The sequence below is a fragment of the Oryctolagus cuniculus genome, chromosome 5, assembly GCF_964237555.1.
Source record: "Oryctolagus cuniculus chromosome 5, mOryCun1.1, whole genome shotgun sequence".
Lineage (NCBI taxonomy): Eukaryota > Metazoa > Chordata > Mammalia > Lagomorpha > Leporidae > Oryctolagus > Oryctolagus cuniculus.
The window spans coordinates 32,689,601-32,712,837 of NC_091436.1; the positions used below are offsets into that span (position 1 = coordinate 32,689,601).

A 23,237-nucleotide genomic window follows, 5' to 3' on the forward strand; every position below is an offset into this window, starting at 1 on the left:
TGTCTCCCAGGGTGCGCATTAGCAGAAAGCTGGAATTGAAAGCAGGGCCAGGAATTGAACCCAGGCACTCTGAGAGGGGACGTGGGCACCCTAAGAGGTGACTGAACTGCTGTGCCAAATGCCTGCTCCAACAACTCATTTTTAACTTTTGCTTCTTAGCCACTATTCTCCTCTTCTTCCTCCTTTTATTAAAGAGACAGAGAGGGAGAGGAAAAGGGAGAGGGAGAGAGGGAGTGGGAGAGGAGTGACAAAGAGCAAGAGTGAGAGTGAGAGTGGGAGGGAGGGAAAGAGGGAGATCCCATCCCCTAATAACTGGGGCTGGGCCACACCAAAGCCAAGGGCTCAGACCTCAATCCCGGTTTCCCACAGGTGGGAGGGATCCAACTGCTTGAGCCATCATTGCTGCCTCCCACTGCCTGCACCGGCAGGAAGCTGGAACCAGGAGTTGGAGGTGGGCGTCTCTGATAGGACCCAGGTGTTTTAATCAGTGTCTTAGCCACTAGGCTCAACATCTGCCCTCTTCTTAGCTAGGGTTGTTCCTTCAGTATTTCTTCTACTTCAACTCTATATGTTGTTATAAATGCTCATTCTAAGATGATCCCTATTGTCATGCTTTCTACTCTAGCTTGGTGTGCAGGGGCCTCCTCAATCCTCTCTTTCTCATCTCTTGTGAGTACAAGTTGGCCTACAAGGCAAAGGCCTGGCCTGGAGTCTTTGTCCATTTCCATCCCCCTCTATGTAGCCCAGGACCGTCCAATAGGACTTTCTGCAATGACAGAAATGTTCTCTGCACTACCCACTCTGGAAGCCCCTCTGAAACATGATTAGCATAACTGAGAGACTAAACTTTTAGTTTCATTAAATTTTACTGAACACATATTTAGCCCCATTTGTGTTGTGGCTGCCATATTAGAAAGTATAGAACAGTACATGTCCTTCCATTCTTGGCTCAAACCCCAGCTTCTTCAGCATTGCGTCTGCTCCTAGTGCCTCTACCACCAGAGGCCTTCCAATGAGATCATTTCTTCATTTACTTCATTCACTTATTCACTTGTAGGTTTTGATGCCATTGCTCATCAACGCAGAGAATCCAAAGAGGAAAACTGCTTAGTTTCTCTCCTCTAGGTACTGTACTGGTTAATATTTTGAGGGCATAAAACATGAACTACACCTCTTCACATCCTTTCTACATCCCCGGTAGGACTTTGTGTGTAGGAAAACCACAGTTTTGCAGAAGATTAGACAAGGCTGGAGGAACATGTTTTAATAAAAACTTCTGGCAAACTTGGTTGATTGAGAAGATACCAATCTGTAGTCACAACAGAATGGTAATTCTACTTTCTTAAAGCATTGGGGGGTGGGAGGAAGGGGCATGGAATCCTAATCTTTGTTCTGAGAATCTAAAAGTTTTATTAATTTATTGAGATCTCATTTTCTTTTCCTCCATGAATTTAACCTTGATTTGAAAGGTTTTTTGTTGCTCAACATCATGAACCGTATTAAAGATACTTTGTCTAGGTAGTGGAAGTCTGCCTGCCAGGAGCAGGCTGGAATGAGTTGGGAGTTGAGTCCAAGTCCTTAACGGAAAGCCAGAATAATATTAATGAAAATCACAAAAGTCCTCTTTAAAGAATTAAAAAATAGTAGTTCAGTATGGAGAGTAGGCAGTTTAGATGGTCAGAGAGTCTGGTCTTCCCCTCTTGAAACAGGTGGAAGTTCTGCTAGACCATAAGCCTATAAATAAAAAGACCTGCTCTGCCCTTTCTAGTTTGCTTCCTCTGCAGGAGACATGCCCACGCAAAGGGCATGGAAACTCACCTCTAGTGGTCCAAGTTACAAATGTTCCAGATTTTTCTACCTTTTAATGCCACACATTCGTATTTTAGTAGAACAACAATGAGCTTTTGCAAAGGGATGTTATAGATCACCCTTTTTGGTTGATGCCATTTATTCTACTCATTGAATAACTTTGTTTCTTTAATTCTGTGGGCCTTACTATCTGTCCAAATGACATAAATCCTGCCCGAAGTTACTCAGAAGCCAGAGAGGGTGCAAGATGAACAAATTCAAGGGTTAAACTAGAATTGATGCCAAACAGGACTGGGGAGAATCTTTTTCTCTTGCTCCATCGTTTGATTTCCAAGGATGGAGAGTCTAGGCACTCTCTCAGTGTGCTCTTTCAATATTTTGTACATCACACAAGTAAAGAAAGTACTTATTGTATGTAAGGTAAAACCTCTTTGCTCCAATTTCATTATATTTCCTTTTGTCTTGCTCTCAGTGGAAATTGTTTTTTCATCATAGGCAACTAGCACTGATCTTTTGATTTCTAACCACTCTCCTTCAATTCGAGTGAAATGACACAGCATAGCAGGAGCTACCTGAACGCTTTCATTCTGAGAGAAAGAAATGGTGAGCACAGCGTTCTGGCCCCACATGAACTCAATCAATTCTTCTTTGTCTTCTGTCTTTGGGGCCATCGCGATGTCACTGAACACATCTTCAATGCGGGTTTCTCCAGAAGGCTCACTGTTGCTATCTGACCTCCCCACGGAGCTGGGATGTGGGACACTTCAGGCTTTATTTGTTCTCAGCCTCTCAAACCTGATCCTGTCACTAGCATGAGGGCACTGCCGATGCCTGAACAAACATCCTGAACGTTGAAACCAAGCCCGAAGAAACAAGGCTGTGTTTCAAGGCCGATATCCCACCCAACGTCAAGATCCTGCTTGCTAATTCACTGCCTTATTTCTGAATGAGGTTAATCTTTTAAAAATTATACCCTAACTCAGGGCCATTTGTCTTTTCATGGCAAAATTCTTCTGCCTCACTGTGGAAACTGTACTTTAAAGAATGAACTCAAGTTTTGGGCAGCTGGGTTCTATTTCATTATTCACTTTGTTTAAGGAAGCAAGGAAAAGACATACAAGAGGATCTAAGTCCTCCTGTCGGAGTGGAAAACATTGACCCCAAATGGCATTTAGCCTTTAGGCTGAGCTCAGCTCATTAAAATGAAGGTCAGAATTAAAAAAAAAAAATCAAACTCTCTTTCACATTCTTAATTCACAGAGGAAAGCCATATAAAGACATAAGCTCCCATTTGCACTCATTTTTAGTGTGCTTCCTTACTTACTACCTATTTCTATAGTAAGTCAAGGACGTTTATCTTAGATCTTTTTCCAAAAAAAAAGGGGGAGGGTTTGATGGTTTGGGAGAGTTACAGGGGAAGGTTAGGATAATAAGAGTTGATGAAAGAACAAATGTCATCATAGATTAGCCACTTCCTGTTTTATTAGGATCAATGCCTAAAAGGCGAAGGGTAATGAAATCTCAGCTGTGGATCACTACTAACCTTGCCTGTAGAATTCTTCGCAGACCCTTTCACTCCATTGCTTGCTCATCGCCCAGATCCTACAAGGGTTGCAAATGTCAGCACACTTCAAGGCGATCTGAGGAATGACAGGGCAGGGGGAGATGGTCAGAGGATGCCCCTTCAGTGGCAAATGTGCCTCAAGGCAAAGGGGCTGTCAGGCCCACCAGTTCGCTTCATGGTACCAGGCCCATATTCACAAAGGACCTCCCTGACCTGGCTCTTCAGGGAACAGCACTTGCTCACCAGGACACAAAACCTGCATTCAGAGCTGCCACCTTTTTTTTTTTTTTTTTTTTTTTTTTTTGACAGAGTTAGTGAGAGGGAGACAGAGAGAAAGGTCTTCCTTCCGTTGGTTCACTCCCCGAATAGCCGCTAAGGCCGGCGTGCTGTGCCGATCTGAAGCCAGGAGCCAGGTGCTTCCTCCTGGTCTCCCATGCGGGTGCAGGGCCCAAGCACTTGGGCCATCCTCCACTGCCTTTCCAGGCCACAGTAGAGAGCTGGACTGGAAGAGAAGCAACTGGGACAGAACTGGCGCCCCAACTGGGACTAGAACCCGGAGTACCGGCGCTGCAGGTGGAGGATTAGCCTAGTGAGCCGCGGTGCCGGCCCAGAGCTGCTATCTTATGGCACAAAGAAGGAGAGAAGAGCCATTGGCCAAGGGCAAGGAGCTTCCTGGGGGAGACTTGGTGGTTGCTGGCCAAGGAAAGTTGAAGCCTGGCTCCTTCTAGTGCCCTGCTCCACTCCCCCATCCCCCCCCCCCTCCCCGGGGGGACAGGGAGGCAGGCTGGAGGAGCCCAAGCCAGGCTCCTGTGAGATCATCTGGATCTCACTCTCACAGTTGCCACATAGACCAGTCTACACCTCACTTAAATGATGTGTGTTTGCACTTCTGTGCCTGTGTGTGCATATGTAAGTCGGCTCAGATTGCTGGCCAGGGAGCTAAATCGGATCAATCCTTAGACTGCTCTGCTCACCCCATTGGTGTGGGTCTGGGTTGCCAGCTTTTGTCAGTGATGATGACCCCTGAACTCCCAGAGAAGCAGATTCTCCCTATCAACTGCCAGGCTGCTGCAATGTGAACTGCCCCCCCCCCCACCCCCCACCAATGTCCATTGGTTTGATCCAGGTCCTTGAGATCATAGAACAGTTAGCAGTGCTGGGGTCTGGGAGAGCCTTAGATCATGGTAAGCTGCAGTTTTGGTTGTTTATTGATTTCCTGGCTAATGGAAGTAGGGAAAGGGGCATAAGTCACTCCCGGGTTCTGCACTTTAGGTATTCATTTGAGTCACCATGCTTTCCTTCTGAAATGGGCACATGCAGGCCAGCCAAACCTTTTAGCTACTCACCACTTGACTTAAGTCACTCAAATCAGACACCTGGTTGGTCTTTGTGGTACTCAGAAATTAGAAGATTTGTTTGGGGGCCGGCGCCATGGCTCAATAGGCTAATCCTCCACCTTGCGGCGCCGGCACACCGGGTTCTAGTCCCGGTCGGGGCGCCGGATTCTGTCCCGGTTGCCCCTCTTCCAGGCCAGCTCTCTGCTATGGCCAGGGAGTGCAGTGGAGGATGGCCCAGGTGCTTGGGCCCTGCACCCCATGGGAGACCAGGAAAAGCACCTGGATCCTGGCTCCTGCCATCGGATCAGCGCGGTGCGCCGGCTGCAGCGGCGGCCATTGGAGGGTGAACCAACGGCAAAGGAAGACCTTTCTCTCTGTCTCTCTCTCTCACTGTCCACTCTGCCTGTCAAAAAAAAAAAAAAAAAAAAGATTTGTTTGGGAAGAAGGGAGGGAGGCATTGTTCTACAGCTGGGAGCAGGGAATTTTCTGGCCAGGACAGAGCAATTTGGACAGCAACAGAAGGCAGCAGGAAGGACTGGAACAAAAAGTTACTGCACAGTTCAGTCTCCCATGTTCAGCTCCTCATTGAAGATAGTCTATCTAGAAGAGTCCAGGGTCCCTCTGTTCAGTCTTTTGTGTCAAAAGGAAAGAAGAAAGAGAAAATGGAAGACCAACGGGCTCTGGTTTAGATACCAGGTCAGACTTCTATTTCAAAGGTCCACTCGGCACCCCCCTTCTCAGGGCACAAATGGTTTCTTGCCATTGAGTAAAACAGAAAGGGTTGGGTTTGATCTGATTCAATTTTATTCAATTTAAAATAGTTTATTGATTGGTGCCTAAAAATGGTAAGACTAGATAAACATGTTTGAGCTTCAGGTGAAATAGGAATTTTGGTATGAAAAGGAAGCAAAGACTACCTTGTTTTCAAGTTCTCTTTATGTTAATAGTTAACATAATATACTTTGGTGCTATAAAAAAAGTCTTTTAGTATTGCATAAGTATGACCATGATAAATTTCATACCAAGTCACAGAATGTGGTAGACACTTACTGCATTTAACTCCCCAGTTACTACTTTGTGGTGAAGCAATCATGAAATAAGGAAAAATGAGATACTATCAACTTACTGATATGAAACCCATATTTTACTTGCTTGGGAGTCACTTAAAAATTTCATGTCTCTCAAAGCTTTTATTAAAGTAGGTCACGGCCCTAACTTATACCATGGGAAATAACGCCTTCCCAATGTGCTAACAGTATCGATCATGTCCCTAAGTGTTTTTATACAGCAAGGATAATGGGTTTTTATTGTTCCTTTTGTTTACCTGAAGCATAAAGTGCCTGTCGTGTGCATCCTCCAGTCTCAAGTCTTTATTGTGGAGGTGAGCTTTCAATCTGGTCAGAAATTCATTCTGCCGGTTGATGTCTGTTGCCAAGATCAAGGAGCCCAGCTGCTGTTCAATATCCTGTCTGCATCCACAAGAACGAAAGAGAAAAACACATACACAAAGCAAATCCCTTTGAGGAGGATGATTGATTTCCTCCTCATCAGGTGGCTTGTAATCTCGTTTCTGCCTTTGATTCTATTTATTATCCAGGGTCCCAGTCCTTTGCAGCCCAAGAGCTCATCTCTCACCCACCACCAGCTCTGTCCTTGGCAAGAGGCATTCCATGACCTGTCCAGAGTGACTGAAACCTTAGATGAACAAAGTGGTAGTGGCCTAAATGTTCCTATAGTCCCTAGAGGCAGGAAAATGGAAAGCCAAATGGAAATGCATGCTTTAAGAGGGACACAAGAAAGATTTGCTGAAAGATAGTTGTGCATTTCAGAGTTCAGCTCTACTCAAACATGAAAAGATTTGCATGGAGAGAGACCATGGCATAATAACTGCAATTATAATTGCAATACAATGAAGGGAGGAATAGTGACCAGTGGTATGGGATGGAAAAAACCATCAATGGAATAAAATAGGCTAGAAAGAGATAATGGAACTTTAAGAAAAACAGGGTGATTATGACACCATTAGTAACCGGTAGGCAAGAGATATGTTAGTCAGCAAGAGATATGGAAAAAAAATGGGATATTTTGGAAACATAAAGCAAGTTGGAGCTTTATCTCACATATAGAAAGTAATCAAAGAAAGGAAAGAGTCAGTACTTTTTAAACTCCACCTTTAAAAATGCATTTATTTAAGTTGAGTGCATGGGGAGCATTTTGTAATCACCACCCAGGTCAAGAAGAGTGCCTCCCACTGCCCCTCCCCCCACAGCCCTCTGCTTCCAGCCTGGAAGTAACTTCTCTCTCACTCTTTGTTTTAATAATTTTCTTGCTACTACTAATAAGTTCACTAATTGTATGTGTTTGTCCAAACAGCTAAACATGGTTTAACTACTTTTGAGCCTTAAGTTATATGGTATGTACTAGTTTATGACTTGCTTCTTTAGTGTCACACTTTTTTGAAATTCATGCATGTTGATGTGGAGTTGTAGTTCATACATTTGCATTATTACCCTGTAGCTAGTGTAGGAGTGTTCTACAATGGCATACTTTTGATGGCCACTTGACTACTATGGAAAATGTCCTAATACGCATCCTTGTATACTTGTAGTCAGACATGTGCAGGAATTTTACTAGAGTCTCTATCTGGAACTGAAATGGTTGGGTCACGGGATATGTTCCTCTTCATTTTACTAGATATTGCCAATTATTTCCAAAGTAATTGGATAAATTTATACTCTTAGCAGTAATAGGTTAAGAGTCTCATTGCTCTACATTCTTACTTAAATCATTTGCCAAGCCGATGGCTATGTCATGCAACTTATTATGGTTTTAATATGAATTTCCTTGATTGCTAATAAGAATAGGTATATTTTCATGTTTACTGGCCATGTCCATTTCCTCTTTTATGAAGAAGTTTCTATTCTAGTCTTTAGCTATTCTGTTGGGTCTGCCTTTTACTTATTGATTCTAAGAATATTTTAAATACAGGTTTTTTTTTGCTTATGTGCTGCAAATATCTTTTTTTCATGTTACAGCTGTTTTTGCACTTTTTGAATGATGTGAAGCCTTAACTTTTAATGTATCTCCTCCATAAACCTTATTTATGGCTAGCTCATTCCTCTTAAGAAATTCTTCTCAGTTCTGATGAAGATCTTTCTCCAGTTCATATTCTAAAAGCTTCAAAATTGTTCCAGTCATAATTTTGCTTTTGAGTCCTACATACGTCTTTAATTCACTTCTGAATATTATAAATAATCACAAAAAACGGGCAACTCACAACAAAATACAAAATACTCCCCAAATATGAAGTTGTATTAAATATTCCTAGTATACCAAAAAGTAAATCAAAATGGTTACAGGAAATGATTTTCTCTTTTTATTGGGGAAGATTAAAAAAAGTAACGGCTAAGTATGCTGACTTAAGAAATGATTGCTAATATCTTATACTGTTGATGGCATGGAGAAATGGTCCCCTCATTCTGTTAGTAAGAGTGTTGAGTCATTTAAGAGTTAGTGTTAAAAGCATTTGATGAATACAAATAATTTCATCTATAAATTTATATTAACACATTAATAAAGACATCTATTACAAGGATGCTTATCTATTGTTATTTATAATAATGGAGCATTTCAGAAATATTTCACAGAAATTCATGAATAGATTATCTAAACCATGATACAGTTATTTTGAATAATTACTCAATATCATGATGTAAGTCATATTTATTGAGTTGGAAAAATGTCATGTTTTGTTGTTTTATTAAAAAACACATGCAAAGCATGCAAAGTGTGATTTATATAGTCATAGAAAGGAATTTGAACTATATATTAAGAATTATGGTTTAGGTTCATTTGCTTTGTACTTCTCAATATTATATGAATTCTTTAATAATATGACTATCTATTCAATGTACAATCAGAAAATATAACTATTTTAGTTAGGTAGAATATTACATGAATCAAACTAAACACTTCAAGTAACATCCACAACACATAATTAATAGTGAATGTAGTTAACATGCAAAGAGTTCTTACAAATGAATAATGTGGGCAGAAATATAGGAAAAGATGAAATACAAAAATTTGCTAAGTAAATTGCAATGGCTAACAAATACATGAGAAATTTCAATCTCAGTTGTAATTAAAAGATGCTTACTAATTCAATGAAAATCTCTTGCTATATAAATATATATGTAAATATAGTCACATAAAATAATAAAGAAATAATAAAGCTAAAATGCAATTTTGGAGATGGTACATTGGTAGATTTTTCTACTAACCCACAATGGGAATACAATTTGCTAAGGTACAATAAGAACCTTAAAAAATTTGGACCTTTCTGACCAACAAATATTTTCTGAGAAAAGAGAATATTGGAGTTTGGGATAAGATATATATTTAAGAATGATTGTTGGATGTTTGTTGGACATTACTTATAATGACAAAAATTTAGAAACTGTCTAAATTCCATGCAATAGGCAATAGTTACGTACATGTTGGCACAATAATGCCACATAGCAAGTAAAATACTTTTAGTGTATGGTATAGAAAAAAGCTTCTATAGGAAGTGAAAAAAATCAGAACATGGACTGGGGAGTCAGTTCTCTGTGTTGTTAAGAAGTGCTTGTATCGGGAAAGACTAAAAGCAACTACAGCAGACCGTTTACCATGAACCATTCCAGAGTGGCAGGACTGCCAGTCCTTTCAATTTTCTTCATTTCAGGTTGAACCATATGAAACTGCTGATCTCCCACTGTTTTTGATCCTTAAAAACAGCAACTCCTTATGGTTCGAACTAATTCTTTTCTAGATTTTCCCTAGTGCCTTCAGAAAGCCCATCTTGTTTTGAAAATCAGAAAAATCAGCTGAAAGCATTTGCATGAAGATGGAAGCAATAATGATGATTATGATAACTTGTGTTACAAACTCCTTTCACATGTATTATTGCGTAATCATAATTCTTCACGCAACAGCTATTTTTAATGCTGTGTCTCACAAAGATCGACAGATAATAAGGCGTTTATACTTGGAATCCATTGGTATGAGTAGGACCACCTTAGGAAATGAAGACTAATCCGGCACAAAGCAGGATGGATGTGGTGTTAACAGGGACAAGGCGGTCACCCTGAGTCCCTCCTGCCTTTGCTTATTCTTTCACCTTGCTCATTCCTGTCCTCTTTCTTCCTTCCCTCTTCCGTTTTGCCTTCTTTATCTGCCTCTTCCACTTACCTCCATTCTCCCCTCTCTCTTTTTTTTTTATTTGGTATCTTGCTTTTTAGTTCCTTTTGCATTTGATTTTTCAAACTTTGCAATTTATTTTAGCATGCCCGAGGACTGGTTTTCTTGAGTTCCAGGAGGTAAAAAATTATCAGAGCCAAAGCTCCTCCTGCAAATTCCACATTCCTCTGGGTGCTAGGAAACAGCATGAGATAATATCTGAGGGCCAGGAATAAACTGCACCCCAGAGCTTACTGCTTGTTCTATGGGGAGATACATACCACTTGCTTCTTGACCTCATTATGTGCCTCTGATTAAGAAGGGAACAATTTTCTATTTACTCCTCTCACCTAGTTCCCTTGGATTCTGTACATTTTCATTACAAACATGAGAATTAGCATTGGCCTTGGGAGATAGTAAAGCTGCTAACTTGGGCTTATGTGGAAAGTGGGGCAAAGGCCTTGGATTTTAGTAGGACTCATGTACATACTGGGACTTAGACACAGCAGGCCAAGAAACTGGTATTTCTCCTTTTGTTCAAAGTGCAAGAAGCATTAAGTAAATGAATTGTGAAAAAACTTCTGGGGTGGATTCAATTACTTTAGAAAGACATTTTAGAAAAGAATTTCTGATTTCTATTTTTGGTGAGACTGGTGATTGCAAAACATGCTTTATTGAGCTAGTCTTCTATCTGGCTTGAGAACTCCTGTGTTCTTTCTTGCAAATATTTATTTGGATGTGCACGGGAGGACAATTCTACTAAGATAAAGGATGGGAATTTGGCAAAGTAGAACAGTGAGGCAGAAGAGTGTGAAAGCGGAGAGCTGTGTATTTTCCCTTTCCCTGACTTTAGGTCATAGACTGTCCAAGGCCCTTTCAAAGTGCACAGAGAGACTCTGGTTTCTGGGCTGTGTAACTGACACCGAATGGCCTCTGATAGACAATCAAGTGCAGGCAGGAAGCACAGTGGCTGGCTCCCTGCCGTTCACACAGGGGTCCCAGGCATGGCCGAGAGAATGCGGCTTATCTTGACTGTGTGCACATCAATATGTTTCATCTCGCGGCACTTACGTCATTTCCTTTGGCAAGTGGGCGAGAAGCCTTGATTCTCGAAGCATGCCAATTGTAGATCGCCAGTGGTGATTCTCCAGCACAGACATATTCTGGAAGGAAAGAAAGAAAAGGAAAGCTATAAACAAAGGAGAAGCCAGATACGATCTTTCGCGTGGGACACGGCTCTAGGGAAGCCAACATTTTCCCTCTAGTTCTTTGCACCTGATGGCACAGAGGCAGACCAGAAAAGAAACACAAAACAAAATCATCATAAGGCCCACGCTCAAGGCTGTAACGTCGTGGCAGGGCCCTGGGTAACCCTGCACTGCAGAGCTGCATGAGGACTTATTTCCAGCATCCTTCATGTCTGCCTCTGCCCCTGCTTTCAACAGCGTGGTCAGGCAATGCTAAATATGGAAGGAAGGAAGTGCAGCAGTTTAAGATAGGGAGCAATGGATATCATGGCATTACAGTCATAACATAATCGAAGATCAGCCTACCAAACCAAGCAGAGACCGCCCCCACAACCTCTGCACTAATCTCCTGCCCTGACCATTGTTCCCTAACATTGATAAGGCGCGCCTGTGCTCCAACCACCAGGTCAGCTGTGGCACATTCAGACCCCCGAGTCTATTCAATAGTTTTGACTCAGCAGGTTCATGGTGATTAATTCTCATGTTTGCTAAACTTTGAGAGCTATTGTCATGAGGGCAGCTCTGTCAACAGCCTTTGTGACCAGTACACCGGAGGCTGGCCCACTAGGTCTATGATTTGGAATCTCCGATTGCTTCCTTGTTCAAGCATCTTTTTTTTGTTGTTGTTTTGTTTTAGTTACTCAAATTATTTTACTCTCAATCATATAAATGATTGATATATGATGGAAAGTGCTTACACTGATGAATAATACCAGTTTTTGCAAGTTCAAGAAAACGTCAAGTTTGATTACATATGATCTTTAAAATAAAGAAAGTGAATACATATTTGCAATATTTCATTCAGAAGATATTTTATAAGCATCTGCACATCACAAAATTCATATTAACTATAAAGGCTTAATTAAATTACAAATATGCTTTCATTTCCATTTCATATTTTAAAAATTTTAAATAATTTACTTTACCTTCCAAAATAGATTTATAAAATTTATAATTATCCTTTCAAAAATCTTTTTTTGAAGTTCATTTTTCTCTGTGTTAAAACAGACTTTATTTTTTTTTCATTTCATTCTTTTATTGCGGCCAAACAAAACGTTAGGAGTACTGTTAAAGAACTGTAAATTTTATAACACTAACAAAAGGATGAACACAGTGTAAGATCTTTTAATATCAAAGCTAGTGACAGGAATAGCAACAGAAATATTAGGTCAATGTCAATTAGGTATTTAAAAATTAACTTATTAAATCATAGAAGTGTTTCTTGGCTTACAAGTGTTTTCTAGACTACGAGATCTTGTGCAAGCAGGATACTAGAAACTGGGATGCAGCATCAGCCTTAGAGATGTTTGTGCTTGCATAGAATGTCCTGTAAATGCAAATGTTCATAATCATATGTAGAATAGAAGTTACCAAAAAGATACTCTGAAAAAAGTTATTATCCTATTACGAAATTTTCCAAACATATGAGAAGTAGAAAAATAAAAACATGTAATGAATTCTCATACTGCCATTACCCAGATTCAACATCTTCAAGATCTTGCCATAAGGACAGATTTTATTTTGATAATGAGGCAAAGCAAACAGGTTTGCTGAAGTTTGTTAAATGCTGAAAAACATGTCTGTCATTTGCAACAACACTGGGTTGTGATCTACCCATTCCTAGAAAATGACTGCATTTATAGATTGCTGGAGCTTCTGCCAGGACTTCTGACTTTAGAATCAGAGACTTTTAATTCTAAATGTGAAGTTAATATGATGAAAAACATATTATGGTAAGCCATAAGTGTATCATTTCTGTTTTCTATAAAATTGTAGTTAAAAATCACAAGGCACAATTATCAACAGTGCTTAATAAAGACGTTTCAGTGAAAGTTGTTTATACATACTCAAAAAAATAACTGAAAGACTTTGTTTTGGAAGAAGTTTATGAGTGTAGAAAAATTGAGCGGTAAGTAGAGTTCCTATATACTCCGTACCTCCTCTGATTTACCCTATTATTAATATCTTTAATTTGTGTGCAACATTGGTTATAACTTGTGGGGAGCAACTCGGACTAGACTAAGTTACTGGAATTAAGACTTATTCTATACATCTGCTCTCCCACAATATGGCGCTGGGAGAGGAGGAAACAGCTTCTACACAGCTGCCTCCAGTTCAACCAATAAACAGCAGGACCTGCTCCTGATTGGAGTAGAGCAGCGTACTCGGCGTGTGGGTAGCAGAGTTGGGATTGGTGGAAGAGGACTATAAAGGAGGAGAGAGACAACATGCAGGAGGAACATCTAAAGGGAACATCTATCTGAAGGAACACCTGTGCAGCCCCTGAGAGAGCCGGCTGGCGGTGTGCTGCTCCCCCGTGGAAGTGGGGAAAGTGGCAGGGGGAACCGCCCTTCCACGGAGGTGGAGGGGTCGGTAGCCAACCCGGGAAGAACCAGCAGCAAACCTGGGAAGGGCCAAGCAGACGAAAGAACAACGCAGGGTCCTGTGTCGTTCCTCCACGAAGACAGGGAGCGACAATAACTGATGATCCAACACTGCCACATTATCATTAACTTAAAGCCCACCATTGCCATTAGTGCTTATTTTTTGTGTTGTAGAATTTATGGAGCTTAACAAGCACACAGTGATATGTATCCTCCATTACAATAACATATGGAATAGTCTCATTGCCTTGAACATTCCCTGTGGGCCACTTCTTCATCCTTCCAATTGTCACATACATTCTTGAGGATATAATATGATGGGGTGGATTTCCTAGCTGGTGGACACTTGGAATAACAGAGTGTTGTATCCAACATAGGCATTCAGCAACCCTGGTTTAGTCTTTGTCATTTGCCTATCGACATCATCCTCAGAATTTATGTCTAGTTGTCACGTGAGGAAAGCCAGAGATGAAAACACATTGGTGGGCTTATGGGCTGGGATAGGTGTGACATCTGCCACTCGTGTGCCCATTTAATTGCATGGCACTCCGCCATACTGCAGGGTCTAATTCATGGGAAGTTGACAAATGCAAAGGAGTTGTATGCTCTGCAATAAGAGCACCTGGATTTGACGATCAGTTAGCAGAATTTGATATACTTCCTAATGATGGCATTCTTTCTTTCCTTTTTTTAATTCAGAAATTCTTTATATAGCCTTAATATGAAGTTTAGTAGATATATATATATATATATATATATTTTTTTTTTTTTTGACAGGCAGAGTGGACAGTGAAAGAGAGACAGAGAGAAAGGTCTTCCTTTGCCATTGGTTCACCCTGCAATGGCCACCGCAGGAGCCAGGTGCTTCTCCTGGTCTCCCATGGGGTGCAGGGCACAAGCACTTGGGCCATCCTTCACTGCACTCCCGGGCCACAGCAGAGAGCTGGCCTGGAAGAGGGGCAACTGGGACAGAATCAGGCACCCCGACCGGGACTAGAACCCGGTGTGCTGGCGCCGCAAGGCAGAGGATTAGCCTATTAAGCCGCAGTGCCAGTGTAGATATATGTTTGTGATTACCTTTTCCCATTCTATGACTTCCATTCCTTTTATTCAATTTTTTTATTTATATAAGGTAAACAAATTTTATGTATTTCATATACACAGATTTAGGAGCATACTGATTCTTCCCTTCCTACCCACCTCCTGCTCTCACACTCCCACCCTCCCTCCTCCTTCCTTTCTTATTCTTTCTTTTAATTTTACAATGACATACTTTCAGTTTATTTTATAATCATAAGCTTAACCCTCCACTAAGTAAAGAATTCAACAAATAGTAGAGAAAAATACACTGTTCCTCAACAGTAGAGACAAGAGCTATAAACAATAATCAAATCTCAAAATGTCAATTTCAGTCATATCCATTATACATTTTGTATTCTATTAGTTACCACAGATCAGGGAAAACATGTGATATTTGTCTTTTTTGGGACTGGCTTATTTCACTATGTATAATGGTTTGCAGTTGCATCCGTTTTGTTGTCAAAGACAGGACTTCATTCTTTTTTATGGCTGAGTAGCATTCCATTGTGTATATATACCACATTTTCTTTATTCAGTCATTGGTTGATGGACATCTGGGTTGACTCCATATCTTAGCTATTATGTCAATTATCTTAGTTCTTCCCCTGTGGGAACCTGCATTATGCTCCATCTTTCCTTTGATCTTACTGTATATTAAAAAAAATAAGAATATAGCATTCATTAAAGGTGAGGGAAATGGTGTGATTCCTCTTATAGGAGGTACCCTGAGTTATTATAATCATGGAGAAAGAAAGTCAGATGAATGGTGGTTACCAGGGTCCGGGGGCACCAGGGATGGGAAATTGTTCTTTAATGGATACAGAGTTTCAGTTTTGCAAGATGAAAGAGTTTTAGGATTGGATGGTGGTGATGGTTGCACAACATTACAAATGTAGTAAATATCACTGCGTTGCATACTTTAAAATCATCAAGATGGTAAATTTCAGTATTGTACCATGGTTTTAGGAAATTGAGGGAAAAGAAGCAAGGAAATCAATATGGAGACTAAATGGAGTGGGACTGCAAACCATCCCATCATTACGCCTCCTTCTAGTAACTGAGCCACCCATATGATGCTCAATTTTTATTGAGAATCTTGAGTGACACACCCTGGATTCATTAGGAAAACACAAGCTCAAGAAAACTGCAAGCATTCTTGTTTCTAAGACCAGACAATTCCCTCCAGGATTTTGTTCTAATGAGTTTCAATGGGGCTGAGTCTTAGGCTCACCCTCCGTATAGGCTGTTATGTTGTTATTTGCTTCTCACGTTGCCAAGGAGTCATTATTCTTTATTCATCACTTGACCACATTTGAACCAGTGATGAGATTTTGTTACTTTAATCAACTGTTCTATTATTTCCTTTTGGGCTTAAGTTACACACAACAAAGAGAATGTTTATTAGGAATAATAGGCGAATTTGTTTTGATTGTAAAGATTTATGAGAGCAGAGAGTGATAGGTTAGTGTGATGTAACAGATGTTTAATCCTGCAATGACATTTCATTCAGTCACTCATGAGTGCACTTGCCAGACTAATTCAAGGAGATGTGGACATGAGTGTCCTCACATGAGTTTTTTAAGAGGCCAGAAAACTGTAACAAGATCTGATGATAAATGACATGCTATCTCTGTTGAATGTAACAAAAGTGTCCAGAGGATGGCCTTAAGCATTGTTATTTATGCCAGCCTGGCTTAACATCTTCATTAATAATCTTCCTCAACACAGAATACAAAGACACTTGGGAAATCTGCTGAGGGAGACATATTTGGAGATCAGCACCAGGGACATGGGAGGAAATTGAGTGGACTTGGAAGCTGGTGTAGCAAATAGGCAAGAGAGTATGTGATCGCGAATACTCTTTTGTAGAAGAGACATTAGGCATCAGAGTGCTTTGGCCAGGATTGTGTTGGGTGTAGGTACATTCCAGTGGCAGCCAGAGAGTAGGCAAAGCAGGGCCGTCTATAGGGAGAGGGACTAGCATTTCCAAGCACCAATGCTGTGTTACGAACTTCACTTAACCCTCACTCACCTCTCTACTGTTAAATCCTTACCTCATAGATGACAGGAGCTCAGGTTCTCAGAGAGGCCAAACAGCTAATGCGTGGCCAAGCAAGACCTTAAATGAGACTTGCCAAATGTTAAGACCTAAGCCCTGCATGTGTTGCTGCCTCACAAGAATTCCCTCTTGCTGCCACATCCAGACATTCAGGAGCTGGAAATTCATAACTGATGAACGCCTGCAATTAGATTTCACTTTCTAAAAATTGATTATTTTAATTAGATATTAGTTTCTAAACCCATATTGGAATCTTCGCATTTATCTTCAAATCTGGTTTCACTGCTCGCGCTCCTGAAATCTGAACGTGTGAATGGTTGAATGGCTTTAGAAGGTCTTCAGGGAGAATCATCTTTTGCTCCACTCTCATACTTCATATCCAATCACTGACTCCCGTCGGTTTGTCCTATATGACGTCTCTTGTACCCAGCCCTTGTTTTCATCAAAGCAATGGCATGTCTGTGCTTGCTATAGTCTGGTTACAGTTTGAGTGTGTCCCCCTCAGAGGTTCACATGCTGGAAACTTGGTCCCTGGTGTGGTGGTGTTGAGATCACAGAACTGGTAAAAGGTGGGGCCTAATGGAAGGTCATTAAGTCAGGGAGACATTGTCTTTGGAAGGGATTGATGCTGGTCTCACGGTCTACATTAGTTTTTTGTTTTGTTTTTTTGTTTTTTTGTTTTTTTTTTTTTTTTTTTTGACAGGCAGAGTGGACAGTGAGAGAGAGAGACAGAGAGAAAGGTCTTCCTTTGCCATTGGTTCACCCTCCAATGGCCACCACAGCCGGCGCACTGTGCTGATCTGATGGCAGGAGCCAGGTACTTCTCCTGGTCTCCCATGGGGTGCAGGGCCCAAGCACTTGGGCCATCCTCCACTGCACTCCCTGGCCACAGCAGAGAGCTGGCCTGGAAGAGGGGCAACCGGGACAGAATCCGGCACCCCGACTGGGACTAGAACCCAGTGTGCTGGCGCCGCAAGGCGGAGGATTAGCCTAGTGAGCTGCAGCGCTGGCTACATCAGTTCTTGCAAGAATGGCTTGTTATCAACCAAGCTTGGCTGTATTAGCTTGCTCTCTGGCTTCTTGTGTCACTGCGCAATCTCTTCTGCAGTTGTGACCACTGCGATATCATTAGTCACGAGGCTCACCAGAGCACAGCAGATGCCAGGGCCACGTTGTTGAATCTCCAGAATCATGAACGAAACACATGGTTTTCAGTGTGCAGCCTTTTCTTTGTATGGTGTGCAGCCTCAGGTACTTTGTGACAGCAGCACAACATGGACGAATGGACTAACACAGTGCTTTATTCCCCTTCTTAACCATCATCCCCTCAAGGGCATCCTCCCTAGAGTTGCCAGAACATGACTTGTTTATTTGTTAGAATATTCCATCATCTCCCTAACCGTTTGCTGACACATAAAAAGAAACACTCATTGAGTACCTACTAATGTGCCAGTTGTTAGGGCAGGTGCTCAGGTTGCAGGGAAAACCAAGACAAGGTTGCTGCCTTCCAGGAGCTCCCTCACCTGCAGGGTGATCATGCCATCTGCCTTTCCCTATGTCCTGAACCAAGCCCACAGCGGATCCCTATCAGAGGAATGAAGCCTAATTTCTTTTTTATTTATTTATTTTTATTTTTATTTTTTTATTTTTTGACAGGCAGAGTGGACAGTGAGAGAGAGAGAGACAGAGAGAAAGGTCTTCCTTTGCCATTGGTTCACCCTCCAATGGCCGCCGCGGCCGGCACGCTGCGGCCGGCACGCTGCGGCCGGCGCACCGCGCTGATCCGATGGCAGGAGCCAGGAGCCAGGTGCTTTTCCTGGTCTCCCATGGGGTGCAGGGCCCAAGCACTTGGGCCATCCTCCACTGCACTCCCTGGCCACAGCAGAGAGCTGGCCTGGAAGAGGGGCAACCGGGACAGAATCCGGTGCCCCGACCGGGACTAGAACCTGGTGTGCCGGCGCCGCTAGGCGGAGGATTAGCCTAGTGAGCCGCGGCGCCGGCCTGAAGCCTAATTTCTTAACTCAGCACTCAATGCTCTCTAAAAATTGTCCCAACTATCAATATGTTCCTATACATTAGAGATAATTCAATACAGTTATCTCTTTTTTTCTATAAATCTCAGAGTCCAAATAAATGATACCATATTACAGGTCAAGCATCCTTATGCTAAATGCTTTGGGCCAGAAGTGTTTCAGATTTTGGATTTTTTCCCCCTAGACTTTTGAATAGTTGCGTAGACTTTACTGGTTGAACATCATTCACTGGAAAATCTGATATCTAAAACCTCAAAATCTGAAACATTTTTATGTGTCATTACAGATTTTTGAGTATTTCAGAGTTTTGGAAAATTTTTGGTTCAGGAATTTCCAACCTGTCCTAAGACTATAGCTTACTGATATAAGTATGATATTATTACTACAGGACAGCATCCTCTTCTTCTGCCCCTTTTCGTGCCTCCCACCTCTTTCTTCAGATTTCCTTATCAAATGACTGAGTGTCTTCTAAAGTCCACCTCAATTACGCTACCTACAAAGCTGTCCGGAATTATTCCGGTCATTGAGGAACCTGCTGTTCTCTGAATCTACGGCTGTTCTATGGAATTTCTCTTTTGGCCGTCCTCAAGTCCTGTTGGACTTGGTTCCATTGATAGGCGTTGAGTTCTGTGTGCACTTCTTCTTACTACATCAGGAGCTACTTATGAGTAGGATGCCTCCCTCGTTCCTTTTGTATCCACTCAACCCTATACCTTGCATGGTTTCCATAAACTTGCTAGGTAAGTCACCCAACAAATGACTTAGTTTCATTTGACAAATATATCGAGCACTTACTATGCTCCAGGCACTGTAATAGATGCAGTCTATTATCAGTCATTTTCATGGTTTGAGGCTTAAGACCAAGCATGGGCTATGGTAGAGACTCCTGTCAGTTCATCCCTTACATTTTTTTCTTTCCCCTTACTAACAGAATCTCAGTTTTCAGATAGGCTCATGGCTGCCCAGAAAAATGACATTTCTCAGCTTTCTTTTTATCATTAAGTGGAATCATCTGGGCAAGTTCTAGCCCATTACATGTAGGCAGAAGTGTGTGGGAATTCCAGGAATGTTGTTTAAAGGAAATCTTTAAAAAGGGGCCTCTTTTTGCTTTCCTCCATCATATCTTCTCATCGTCTAGAATGCAGCAGGAATAGCCTGAGCTCTAGCAGCTATCTTGGGCAATTGAGGACAAGTTTTCTGCACTAGTAATGAACTGGAAAGATCCTGAGTTCCTGCGGACTTTGTGCAGCTCCCACGCCTGTCCTGTCAAACCTCTTGTGAGGGATAGAAATAAAACTTCTGTTTTGTTGAAGTCACTGATACTCCAAATGCATTTAAAATCAGGCTGTTGTCTACCATATCATTCTGAAAGAAGGTATGAAAGTGCCTTAACATCCTGATTTTAATACTTCTTGTTTTTTTTTTTTGCATAAGACATGGTAATAAAAATTATGTAACTCCAAAAAAAAGAGTGAGGAGAAATCACCTTAATAAGGTTGGACTCACACATGGACATGTATACATGCACATAAAATTTACATCTGTATATACACAGGGACATGTACTTATCCATCTATTTTTGAGACAGATAATAGCCACCTGCTAAGAAAGCCTCTCTGGTCCCCCAAACAGAAATGAAAGCCCCATCCTCTGGCCATTCCACCCCTACCCTAAGCTTCTATCCTAGTGTCTAAAATGCCAAGTCACAACTTTGCTCACAGGCCTTCCTCCTACATATCACTGTTCTGCTCATTTCTTCTTGAATGAAGTTTTTAAAAAAAATTTTTTTTAATGAATTTTGAAAAATTACGTTCTCCCAATACTTTTTAGAATTGATATCCAATAATTCACTTCCTAAATGCTTGCAACAACCAGGGCTGGGCCAGGCCGAAGTCAGTAGCTCAGAACTCAATCTGGGTTACCCATGTGGGTGGCAAAACTCTAATTGCTTGAGCCACCCCTGTGGCTTCCCAGGGTGTGCATTAACAAGCAGCTGGAATTAGAAGCTGAGCCAGGACTCAAACCTAGGCGCTTTGATACAGGATGCAGGCATCCCCAGGGTTTCTTAACCACTGTGCCAAACGCCCATCCCGATGTAATGTATTTTTACATGTGAAAGTATTTTATTGTCATCCCATCCTATTTCTCTGCAATTGTGAAAGGGGCGTGAAAAGTAGGACTGGCTTGACTGCCTTGAAAGTGTGTTTTAGACAGGTCAGTCCAAGGATCTGAAAATGCTGACAGTGGTCTCTTAGCACCATTCATCACCTGCGCACCCCTTGGGAAGGCTCCATGCAATCCCCAGTGGCTCCCCTGGCCCACGAAGGAGCTGCTGCCGTCCATGACTGCTACGGAAGAGCAGGACTTATCACAGTCGTCTTTGTACCACAGTAGGGGGCACGGTGCCACCTCAATGAGTAAATATTTGTACAATGGCTACTGGTTTAAACCTCAGAGTTCAAGAGCCTGAAACATTTAAGGAACCGGAAAAAAAAAAAAAAGAAAAGAAAGAAAGAAAGAAAAAGAGCCCTATTTGAATTTTTGGTCAATATCTAATGGAAGCACCACTTGGGAATCTTCTATTTTCAAATCCTTAGACTTAGGCAGATGCCAAAGAGGCTTTTACAATTATGATAGCAATTGGCTCTCCCAGAATTCACTCACAGATGGCCAGGGAGAGGTGAATAACTTCACAAGTGGCATGTGTCACACAGCCTGTGTCCATTTGAAGAGGAAATTAGATCATTGTAAAGAATTTAAAAATCATTGCTACTCCTTCTGCATGGTTGGTAAACTTTTCCTGAGAAATTGCTAATCAGTGGGAGTAGCTATCAAATATTCATTGACCACCAGACCTGCACTGGACACGGCGGGAGCAGCAGGGGGTGAGTTAGGCGCCCAGAGACTTAGCCTCTCCTGGGGATCATCTAACCAGGCAACGGGAAGTTAGAAAAACACTGCGTAGCAGAAGACAATGAAGCCACACAGGAGGTGAATGTAAGATGGATTTTTAGAGAAAAAGAAGACTCCCAGGTGGCCACAGGGCCCAACTACCGGTGTCAGCCCCACCCCCATCCTAATGGGATTTGCTGCTCCTACTTCCCTGCCCCACCCCCACAAAGTTTTAAAAGGACTTGTTCCTGAGCACGTGGCTCTCTCTCTTTCTCTCTGTCTCCTGACCTCTGTCTCTGTCTCTTATGCTCCCCTTCTCCCTCTTCCTTCTTCTCCCCTTTCCTCCAGTCTGTCGTGTTTCCCCCAATAAAATCTTTCCCTTAAAAAAAAAAAAAGGCTTCCAAAAGGAGGATATGTTCAAGTTGAGATCAAATGGATGAGCAAGTTAGAGAGGCATCCAAAGGCACAGACACTTTATTATATAGAATATTTGCGTAAAATATGCTGTACAATAGTGCATTTGACTAAATTGGCAGTAGGAAGAGCACACATGAACAGAGACAACTGCCAGTAACAGGGCACTTTGTATCTTCCTCCCGTGTTTGGTTCTCTTTAGAAATGATCACTTTCTAACAGAGTGCACGGATGGCTTATTTTCTGTTTCCCTAGAAGACAGCAGTGACTTTCACTTGTTTTGTTCATCCTCTGTATTCCCAGTACCTGGTAGGAGGTAGGCACTCCATGTATATTTGTTGAGTGAATACAGGAATGAGTGATGTTTGGGAAACTGAACACAGTTTCAGACTCAATGATGCATAGAAGCCTCACAGCGGGATGATGGGAAAGAAGGCTGGAAGGAGCAGCAGGGGTCAGATGAGAATGGGGCCAGGAAACTGTGGTAAGCCATTTGGACTCAATCTTGGGGAGCAGTAGGGCTTTGAGCCAGAATCCATGTGGTCAGAATTGCATTCTGGTTGCACAGTGGGGAGAGGGCTGGAATCAGGCAAGGCTGAATGTGTGTAGAGGAGGGGCGGGTGCTGATGTCCTGGACTATGCCGGAGGCAAGGGTTAGGGAGCAATGAGCTGCAGGGATAACCACGCTGGGCCCTCCCTGCAGGCCAGCAGCTCCACTGTGACAGACGCCTCCGGATTTCACAGAGCCTCAAAACCACTATCAGCAAAAGGCCCTCATCAGAAAAGGTCCTGGAGAGCTGTCCGTACGGGAAGAGGACCCCCTTTCACATCCCTGGGAGTCCCAGTGTGCCTGGACCAGAGCACGTTAGGCACCACCCCGTCTCCCTTTAGGAAGCATCAGCTCAGCCATTGGTCCCAATGACAACGTGTTCTGGGATCCGAAACTCTTCATCCCCGCGGTCTTGAGCATAATCTTCATCTTAAAGCTGAGAGAGTAAATGTCTACCTTTGTGGCAACAAAACCTACTAGGATTATAATGTAGGAAAAGAAAAAGCCCTGAAAATGTCTAAAGAGAAGCTTTAGTTCCCTTTTCAACTGAATCCCCGAATATCATCCAGCCTAAATTTGAAACCATCCCTTTGCTCGCTAATAACGACACGCCTGGCATTTAATACAGAACCGTCGCAGGTTTTCAAATTC

At 42.1% G+C, this 23,237-nt stretch overlaps 1 protein-coding gene across 3 annotated transcripts in view; it reads right to left on the minus strand.

Moving 5' to 3' along the window:
* The window catches only part of PDE7B (phosphodiesterase 7B), a 358,034-nt gene that overhangs the window by 10,340 nt on the left and 324,457 nt on the right, over positions 1–23,237 (minus strand). For all 3 annotated transcript variants that reach the window (XM_008263552.4, XM_002714841.4, XM_008263554.4), the window contains 3 exons: positions 10,999–11,090; positions 6,035–6,179; positions 3,353–3,449 (listed from right to left, as the gene is read on the minus strand). In XM_008263552.4, the coding sequence (XP_008261774.1) occupies positions 3,353–3,449; positions 6,035–6,179; positions 10,999–11,090 (334 nt within the window). The remainder of the gene's footprint in view (positions 1–3,352; positions 3,450–6,034; positions 6,180–10,998; positions 11,091–23,237) is intronic.